The sequence below is a fragment of the Vigna unguiculata genome, chromosome 5 (assembly GCF_037176805.1).
Source record: "Vigna unguiculata cultivar grain cowpea cultivar isolate G323 ecotype 2 chromosome 5, ASM3717680v1, whole genome shotgun sequence".
NCBI classification, from domain to species: domain Eukaryota; kingdom Viridiplantae; phylum Streptophyta; class Magnoliopsida; order Fabales; family Fabaceae; genus Vigna; species Vigna unguiculata.
In genome coordinates, this window is record NC_140796.1 from 13703039 (window position 1) to 13713039 (window position 10001).

The window sequence follows — 10001 nt, forward strand, 5'->3', positions numbered from 1 at the left end:
TCATTAGACTCTTACATGACATCATTACATTAACAATATCACTGTCAAGTCATCTATTAACCTTGTTACATGACAATTAAAAAATAAGTATAATAATTGATAGTATTTTTAGAAATAAAAAATTGAAAAATACTTAAATCCTAACTTTTTTTATGCCAAATGTTAATATTAAGAAATAAAAAAAAATGTGAAAAACACGTTCTTTATTATTTCTACTGCATTTCCATAAAATTCAAAACAAAATCCTCTTTTTCACATTTTAATCAAAGCCTTTTTTAGGTAGAAAAAATTGTTTTCATTAGTGGTGGTTTTATTTTCAATAATTTTTTTTTTCTCACTCTCTCTATTCAAGTTGCCATCTTTTGCTCTTCTCGACTCTGTAACTGATACCAAACTGTTCTGCCTCCATCTCTCACACTCTATGCAGAGTCTCCCAAATTCCAATCAAGCCTGAGAGGTAAGATGTCACTCTCACCTCACACCCTTTCTCTCTCCGATGTGTGACTTTCAGAGCCAACATTAATGTGCTTAATTAACCATTCAAAACGGCTTCACTTTGGATCAAAGAACCTCTTTGTTACGTATTCGTCTTTTCTCCTTTGGTTGAATGTCAACTTTATACTACTTCTGTTGAATGTCGGTGCCACTGGTTTGTTGTTTCTGCACTTTCTTAGTAAATTTTGACTTTACTTTATTTCTTTTATGGTGTTTTGGTCAGAGGGTACACAATCTGGAGGTGATACTTCTTTGTCTGAAGTGACACTTGTTTGGATAGTTCCCAGTATTTTGTTTCAGTGTGTTGTTATTCACTTCTACTCCTCCATTTCATTCAGCAAAAACACTGTAATGGCTCAACAGGTACCCTTTTCCCTTCTCTCTCACACACACGCAATACACTCATAAGTTGCATACTCATATTGATGTTATGTTATCAGAATATAAAGTGGGGTGCTTCGAAATGATTTCGAGGGTTTTGTTTTTTTTTTTTTTGTAGCAGCTTGTACATCAGATTCAGTTTTTGGTTTTCAATTTCAAATTTGGAGGGTGATAGGGTTGTTGTTGCTGATGATGCAGGAAGAAGGGTGGCCTTTGGGATTGAGATTCTTGAATTCTAGACTTGGGCTGGTGAGAAATGGTTCTGGTTCAGCCTCTTTCAGTACTGTGCTCACTGCTTCTCATACCCCTTCAACTGATTCTTCCTCAGATCTTGACACACAGGTTCGAAGTTTTACTCGAACTGAAATTCAAGAACAGAAATTATTGTTAGGGTAAAATGTGTTTTAGATCCTCAATTTCCAGCCAAAGTTTATCTTAGTGATTGTTTTTGTCCTTGAATTTGTGATAATGGATACATTTTGTTTTTCTTTGTGGAATAGTAGGAGGCACAAAATTGAAGGGTAAATCGTATTTTGTCATTATTATTGATTATCGATATTATCAGTTATCAATGCAAGATAGTGTTGTGACGACCCTTTTGTTTCATTGATACCATTGCTACTTACTGCTACCTGTTCCTTTGTCCTAAACTGCTATGACCTTCCTAGCATGTTGTCATGTCTTTGGCTTTTTGTTTTTGTGGTTTCATTTTGTGTTTTTGCTACTATGATGGCAGCATTTTAATTCTTTTGGGTATTATTTATAAAAGTGTTCGTAGTCACAGATAGAGACATCTCAAATATTTTGTATGTATATGTATATATCTTGATGTAACTTTTTTGGTACGAAATAATGACTGTTTCACATCCTGCAATGGTTAATCAAGTTTGATTGTGACTCTTGCTCTTCTCAGCTTCACACAGCAACGTTCCTTTTTCGGATCTTGAACCATTGCCCATTCAGCTCGTTTTAACATTGACACGCTTTACTCTTTCATGCTTGTTAGAACATTGGCTTTTGACTATGTACTTTGTTTTGTGTTTATTTCACTGACGAAGATGAAGCTTTTTAATTTTTGAACCAGTCCAAGCCACAAAAATGAATAGGAAAAAGAAGCTCCACGTAATGAGCATGCCCATAAAGCTTCGGATTTCTTCCCTGTCGGTCTCTTTTGGATCCTTCGCTTCTTTAGTGTGTAAATAATTGCTTGGCGCTAATGGGGTCCATGCCATGGCCTAGCACATAATTGCCATTTGACAGAGAGTGACGTTGATTTCACTTTAATTGCCATTTTGTTGGTATACTGTTTGTCATTTTGAGATCAATCTAAAGCACGCTTTGTTGAAATTTGAGTCTTTTATTTGAGGGTTTGGGGAAAAAAGAGTTAAAATGCATAACATCACCCACCCTTGAACAGTGTCAGAAAGGGGCCATCATAGTGTAAAGCAGACGAAACACAGAAGACTGTACGAGTGACATTTTTTCATAGATGCTTCTTTAGTAATGATTGAGAGAGCCTTTGACGTAATGATATCGGGTTAAGGATTCAAATCTCGAAAATAGTCTCTTAGGGAATAAAACTGTGCACATTTGGCATCCCATTCATTACTGTTTTTTGTTTTTTTCTATCATGTGAATGAATGTGAACTGAAATTTCGCATATATTCTACTTGTTTATATAGAAGTATTCATGATCAAGCCATTTTACCTGACTCATTTGACATGGCTTGGTATAGTCCACTGGATCATTCTTCCGTGACAACAGCATTACACTTGGCAGCCTCATTGGTATTTCTAGCTTCTTGGAACTCTCAGGAAGATCAACAAGAGGAAGAATGGTGGAACCCTCGAAGGACAGCAAAAGAATTCACAAGCTGAAGCCTTGGTTGTTTTCACTTTGTTCAAGACTAAGTACTGATGCAGTGAGTGGAAATGATGCCCCCTCTCTTGGTCACTACCTTGAAGCTGAGAGAAGAGCAGCGAGTACATACAGAAGGAACCAGTATCCTACGACTTATGGACCCAATGTTTTCTCCCCTATTCAAGATTCAACCTCACTATTAGTGGGTAGCCAAATTGATCATTGGCCATCTGCTTCATTGGGTGATGATGGTGGACATTAGCATGATCATAACAGTGAACTAGAAGAGTGATGGATAAGGAACACTACACTAATAGTTTTCTCTTGTCTGTGTGGATATTTGAACATATTATGATCCCTTGTTATTGATTTATATTTCATTTAGAGGTCATGGAGTTCTTTTATCTGTTTCAGGAGATTCTCCTGCTTGGTAATTAAATTTCAAGGCATTAGGATGTTCTGTTCGTACTCCATTTTGCCCCATATAGTCTCTACTTCTTTATGATAGCAATACAACAATAAATACATGCTGCAGACCATAAATTTAAACTATTAAAGCCTCTATAAGTTACTGAAGTTGCATACCATTCTGGTGTGGAAGAAGTTATTACATAGTGGTTTGTGTGTTTGTTTCTATCTTGGTGGGGATCACCACTGATTTTTAGCATGTCAAGTCCTTTTACATTTATTTCAAGGGGAAATCACATCTCAGGTCATGAGAAAGTACTTCACATGAAAAATAAAGTATAATGAAGTTTGGTGATCAAGACTTCCTGGTTGAGTATGCCTCCAGACTAAAGTAAAAATGTTTTAGATTAATCAAAACAAGTTTTCACTTTTTCATCATATGTTTCACTATTCAAATGATGTGAAACCAACTACTCTGCTTAAATAAATGAACACTCACAATTTAATGAAGGTATAGTCTTTCCATACTAAGAAAAATACCTGCTTGTGTGTATGAATCCATATATGTTTACCATTGTTAAAGCAGTAAAGAAACTCACCTTTAACTCTTGCATACTATATTTCATATTTGGGGGAAACAATACACAACCGTTCTGTCCTCCATCTCCAAGAATCAGATCTCAGAAATCAAAACTCAAACAGATTACAAACTATTGTCACTAATGATCTCAGTGATCTTTGGACAATTGAAACAAAATGAATACAAGAACCCAATATAGGCTGCCATTCCACAGCACTCACATCAATTTCCTGCCTGCTTGCAATCAAAATAACGACCGACAATCATCACGCCTCAAGAAACCTCCCATTGTTTTTCATCTGTAATTTTCCCTGAATTGCGGCCAGCAATCCTTCCAAATGAGGCCGACAAGCTCTTGAAGCTGCTGCTTCCTTCACTGAAATTTGATTTTCTGGATCTCCTTGGCTTCATAGGGCTGGATTCCACTTCCGTATCACAGCTCTTGTTAATCTTAGCAACAAGTAATTGAATAATGGCACCACGGCAAAATGGACAAGCTGGTCCAGAAAGGGAGTTAGTAGCAGGATCAGGCTTCTTGTGACAGCATAGTGCTAGGGTGCAATGAGCACACATTTGATGGCCACAGGGTCTGACCTCGATTGTGCACACTTGATCAAAGCATATGCAACATAACTCCATATCATCGGCCTATATGAACAAAAATAACCAACAAATAAATAATTTATGATCTTTTAAAGACAAAATCTCCAATTCCATGTTTCCAGAGAAACAATTGATCACATGAGATACTAATGAGACTATTGCATTCTAAATCCTGAGTCTCAGAATGAAGCATTACTAGGGAAAAAATAAAGAGATGAAATAGCAGTGTGTAATGTTATTGTATCCTAAAGAACATTCTTGGTACCTCTACCAAAGCATAATCTTTAACCATAGTAAACTGCAAAATGCATTGAAGTAAAACTACTAATATAAATCAGTGAAGAAAGGAAGATGTTGTACCTCAGAGGCCATATTACTGTCTTCACTCTCAGAATGCAGTGGGGATGGGGGCATGTGAACCTCCTTAAGTATGGCCTTTTCCCTCTCCCTGTTAGCTTCAAGCAAGGCTTTCTCCAGTAAGGCCTTTGCTTCTTGACTGAGCTCACTGATGAACTTTAATGGTGATGGCCAAACAAGTGGTGCAGCTGATGAAGGATCCAGCAGGGCAGCACATGCCTTATGCTTGTGCTTCAGGGCTACAGAAAATGGTATTTTCCTGAAAAACAGTATTTAAGCCAGGTCTTAATAGATTTGCTCGTAATGAATAAAAAATCCAGAATTTTTTTTTTTTGAATTACGGAAAGGACAAAAAAGAGGCTGAAGAAAATTCTTTGTTGACATTAACCGAGGAAAAAAAAAATTTAGTTCTCTTGAAGTATCTAGGCGCACAACATAGACATCAAGCACAAATTATAGTCAAATATAATCATCCTAGTAAGATATTTGTAAGTAGAAAACATGGAAGATTATCAACATTAACATGTCAACATTGTTATTTCAGAAGGAACACAATAATTGCCATAACCAAATTATCATATTTATTAGATGTTCAAAAGGAACATGAGTGGATCCTTCAAGTCTTTTCCATATTTTCAATGGTGATCTACAATGACATCTATAATAGATCTTTAAACAGTAAATATAATTTACTTACCCAGAAGAATCTAATTGAAGTCTATCTGCTCCATAAGCAAGCAACATCCGAACACAGTCCAAAGAACCACCACGGGCAGCCATATGCAGTGGTGTGCTTCCAGGGTAACTGCACATGTTACTTTCATCAATCTTCATGAAAAGCCATCAAAACTCATACAAGAATGACTAATGCATAACTTCTAAGACCATTACCCATATCCACCGGTTGAAGCACAAACAAGAGCACCATTGTCAAGAAGGGCATGAAGACATTCAGACCGTCTGTGGCGAGCTGCAAGATGCAGAGGGGTAGCACCATTTCCGTCTCTTATGTTGACGAATCTTGCGAATCCCCTGAAAATTCCAGCGAAGAATTAAGCATCAATATTCATGCTTGTATGTGCTTTATGACTAGTGTGTGTATAAACAGAGAACGAGAGAAGAAAACTGTATGTCTAACCAAGAATCTGCAACAGGTGTGGAATGAGCAGCAGAAAGAATAGCCTTAAGGCAATCAATATGACCATAATAAGCAGCATAGTGCAAGCAAGTTCTCCGACGTATAGAATCAAACATCAATATCTGAAACATTAAAATTACATCAACCCCAAACTATTGTATTGGAAAATCAAAACAAAACAAAGTATAACATACATTTGCTCCGGCATGGATAAGCTTCTCAACACAACCAGTCTTTCCATGCATCACAGCCAACATCAACGGGGTCTACACACAGAGAAAAACAAATCAGAAATACAATTTTAGTATCTAATAAAACTAAACAAGGGCACAACCTTTAGTTTGACAATCACAAAAGTAGGGACTGGTACTCTCTTTAACCTTTGCAGAAATTGAATGAGAAAACTTTGTATATTTGAAATTAAAAAACTCAACTCATTTTAAATTCTTATTTTCTTCTCTGATAAATGTCCATAATGTTTATCTTAAAAGCTTAAGAGTTGAATTGCAGTTACAGATAAACACAGCACCTGCTTCAGGCGATTCAATATGTCAACATTGGAAGACCTGTCCAACAACATGGAAAGAACCTGCTCCAAAAGCAAAAACAGCACCATGATCAAAACACATAAAAAGACACAGCAACAGAAGCAGACAACAGCATTCAAATCCAAGAGAACAACCTGGATCCGACCATTGGCAGCAGCTACATGCAGCGGCGAGAGCCTGTCATGGCCAGTGGTGAGTTCCAGCACAGTGGGGTCTTCTTCCACCATGGTCTCAACAACCTCCAATTCTCCGCTAGCAAGTGCAGGGAACAAACCATGGTCCTCATGCTGCTGTACGCAACTCAGCCTCTGACCCATTTCCTCGATCACCACTTCGCGCGGAGAGAGGTGGCCGGAAACCGCCCCACGCGCCGCCTCCCACGGTGGTGACGTGGAAGTGTGTCTGGTTCGACTCTGAGGGTGATAGATAATAATCTAAGTGTTGGAGTCTTCTTGGAGTTTGGACCTGCCCGATCAGATTTCGGGCAGCTTGACCATACGCGTATAAAGGTTTCGGGCAGTCACCGGATATTTAGGCAGAATTAATATTAAAAGTTTGGTTCACTGTTTCTTCTCCAAACACTCTTTGGAAAGCGTGCAAATTCTGTGTCCTTCAATATTTTACTACTAAAATGAAAAATATCTTCTATGTTAATAAATTATATTCTAAAATTGGGTTTAGTTTTGCATGTTATATGCTACATTACAAGAGTAAGATTTGATTTTTGTAAGATACGGTTATTAAATATAACATAAAATTTAAGATTATTTAAGTTATAAACAATTAAAGAATGAATAAATTATATACATTTGTCAATATATAAATGTAGTGTTTATTTTGTTTCTTGTATATAACGTTTTAATATTTCTTTTTTTATTATATAAAAACCAAATTATTCTTCCAATATGATTGTAGAAAATAAAATATACTAAAAATAGTTATTAAATATTGTTTTACTAAGATTAATTTATTATTACTATGGTCAATTATACGGTTTTAAACACATTTTTAATGTTTTAAGTAATTATATCAATGACGGCGGGTTTGTTATGGTAGTAATTATTTATGTTAAAATCTACGCGAAAGTTTGACAGCTTAGACTATACAATTTAACAACCAAGGAGAAAAAGTAGAAAATAAAAAATTTACAAATGCATGCGTGTTGACTTGTTTTCATGGATTATTTTTGTACTTATTTTTTGATGTGACAGAAAATTTTAATTAAGAAAAAAAAGAATCAGATCTGAAATAGGAAAATAAAACTATTTACATTATTCATAAAGGTATTTCATTTATAATTTTATTTATAGTAGAATAATTATTTTGTTAAGGAAGGTTATTAAATAGAATTAGCATAGTTTTAGTTTTTTTCTGAAACAATTATTTTATTAAATTTATAAATTTATGAACAAATATATGACATTTTAAAAATAAAATTATATTGTATTTCATTGAAATGTCTTATTTTATGATAAGGTTGATTTAAATACTTTATGGTAGCTGATCTTTTTCAGTGTGGGTTACGTTTATATTAACAAGAATTAGTATAGTTGAACCATCATATTCTAAATTAACATGCGTTTTACACGTAGTCCAAATGATTTGGTTTTATGCTTTAATAATAGAAAAGCTCTTATTCAGTTTTTGACTATTAGGTATTTAGGTAAGAAGATATTTAATAAGCTTTCACAAACACAATTGATCATATTATATCTCCACCAATTCTCATGTAAATTTGGTACAAGCTCTCTCTATAAAATTGATTATATATATATATATATATATATATATATATATATATATATATATATATATATATATATATATATATATATAATTAGGCTACAAATGATAAACTTTAACATGAAAAACTACAAAACTAAGATCAAGTCATGATTTTCTCTAAATAATTTTGTAAATATTTTAGTATTTTTTTATTTTATTTTTACCTAAGTATAGAAAGGTGATTTTAATATATATATATATATATATATATATATATATATATATATATATATATAAACTTTGGAAATTTGATAAAATGTTAAACTTTCTTTAATTTCCACCGATTTGCACTTTTTTCTATAGATATCTTTGCACGCCTTTCATAGGAAAGATTAGTCTACTATAAACTTTGGCTTTCGGCATTAAAATGACAGCTATTACTTTTTTAAGAAAGAATTTCATATGAAAAGTAAGGTATGTTTGGCTTACCTTTATTGCAAAAATAGTTTTGTTTAATTTTCAAAATTCTATTTATTTTTTATACATCTAAACTTTTTATCTATAAAAATGGTTTTTCTGAGTTTAAAAGAATTAGATGCTGAAATGAAATAATTAAAACACACAATTATTTAATTAGTATATAAAATTAAATAATTGTTTTAAATTGAATGAATTTCACATTGATATATACGTATGAATGAAATTTACATAAAATTATCAAACTTCTGAAAACCTAAATTATTTGGTCAATGAAAAACTGCTATGATGCTCCATCCATAAACATTACCACTTGCCACCTACCGAAATGTATGCAAGAAATGTAACATTAAAACAAAACAAAATCATATTAATAACAAAAAACCAATGTTACTTAATTAATTATAAATATTTCAATCATTTAAATAAATAGAGACAAAAATATAACACAGAGATAAGAATTATGACGAGTATGAGAACGAACAGATATACATATTCTCATACTCATCCTCTACCTAATTGAATTTTTTTTTGTTAAAACGAAAATAACTGACAATTTAGAAACAAATTTATTTGATATCCCTACTTGCAACCTACCTAAATATGTGCAAGAAATGCAACATTAGAAAAAAACAAAATTATATTAATTAAAAAAAACCACATTTAAAATTACTACGGGAAAAAAATAAAATTGTATTGAGAATAATTAATTATAGAGCAAGACCATTCAAACACACTTATGAAGTAGAAGGTCAAATGTAATGACCACCTGTGTTTTATAAATTTACAAAACTTCCCCTAACCCTTGTTGTGTTTTTAATTTAAAGTACACAAACTAATACTCCTTCAATTTCAAATTAATAGGTCCTTTTGACGTTTAAATTCATCAACTAACTTGTACATAAAAATGTGTTGCTCATCTATTGTTATTGTTTTGACCACCATAAAATAAAAAAGAAAAACCTTCTTACGTGGTCATATATGTAAAGTACGATTAGCAATTCTTGTGAGTTTTATACAAGCAGCATGCACCACGTACCCGTAAATATTTAAAAAGAAAATTATATTTTATAAATTTTTAAAATGAAATTTAAATTAAATTAAAAAAAATAAATATAAATATAAATTAAATATATATTAAATTTTAATTTTAGTTAAATTTAATCTAATAAAATATCTAATAAATTTAATTTAATTTAACTTAATAAAATATAAATTAAATTTTATTTTAATTTTTTTGTGAGTAACATGAATTTAGATAGTATAATATTTATACTTAACTCGTTTATAAACATGTATTGAAATATTCGTGGATAATAAATATCCATTAATATTAATTATCCGTCATAAATTTTATCCACATTTATCAGCAAACATGAATATTTTTGTCATCCTAAATTGATTGGTTAAGCTTTAAAAAAATAAAAC

The 10001-nt window shown here is 32.6% G+C and overlaps 2 protein-coding genes across 4 annotated transcripts; one reads left to right on the forward strand and one right to left on the reverse strand.

Moving 5' to 3' along the window:
* Positions 1-305: 305 nt before the first annotated feature.
* Positions 306-3205, forward strand: LOC114184951 (uncharacterized). 3 transcript variants are annotated; one of them, XM_028072373.2, is made up of 4 exons: positions 306-457; positions 719-858; positions 1075-1218; positions 2613-3205. In XM_028072373.2, exons 2-4 carry the CDS (start codon positions 847-849, stop codon positions 2997-2999), a joined length of 543 nt encoding a protein of 180 aa, XP_027928174.1. In that variant the 5' UTR covers positions 306-457; positions 719-846; the 3' UTR covers positions 3000-3205. The 3 variants fall into 3 exon arrangements, with proteins under 3 accessions (XP_027928174.1, XP_085529911.1, XP_027928175.1); XM_085673785.1 differs by lacking the exon at positions 306-457 and having other exon boundaries at positions 479-858; XM_028072374.2 differs by lacking the exon at positions 306-457 and having other exon boundaries at positions 998-1218.
* Positions 3206-3740: 535 nt separating this feature from the next.
* Positions 3741-6871, reverse strand: LOC114184950 (putative E3 ubiquitin-protein ligase XBAT31). The gene is made up of 8 exons (XM_028072372.2): positions 6506-6871; positions 6353-6412; positions 6018-6089; positions 5824-5945; positions 5577-5717; positions 5383-5490; positions 4689-4944; positions 3741-4373 (listed from the first exon to the last, which is right to left on the reverse strand). Exons 1-8 carry the CDS (start codon positions 6686-6688, stop codon positions 3999-4001), a joined length of 1317 nt encoding a protein of 438 aa, XP_027928173.1. The 5' UTR covers positions 6689-6871; the 3' UTR covers positions 3741-3998.
* Positions 6872-10001: the final 3130 nt, after the last annotated feature.

Bases quoted from the DNA above. Each gene is read 5' to 3' on its own strand.
- LOC114184950 (XM_028072372.2), bottom strand. From the start codon at position 6,688: ATGGGTCAGAGGCTGAGTTGCGTACAGCAGCATGAGGACCATGGTTTG. The intron at 5,946-6,017 runs GTATGTTATACT...TTAATGTTTCAG, and splicing joins TTATCCATGCCGGAGCAAAT to ATATTGATGTTTGATTCTAT. The intron at 5,718-5,823 runs GTTAGACATACA...TGGAATTTTCAG, and splicing joins ACACCTGTTGCAGATTCTTG to GGGATTCGCAAGATTCGTCA.
- LOC114184951 (XM_085673785.1), top strand. From the start codon at position 703: ATGGTGTTTTGGTCAGAGGGTACACAATCTGGAGGTGATACTTCTTTG. The intron at 859-1,074 runs GTACCCTTTTCC...CTGATGATGCAG, and splicing joins ACACTGTAATGGCTCAACAG to GAAGAAGGGTGGCCTTTGGG. The intron at 1,219-2,612 runs GTTCGAAGTTTT...GGCTTGGTATAG, and splicing joins CCTCAGATCTTGACACACAG to TCCACTGGATCATTCTTCCG.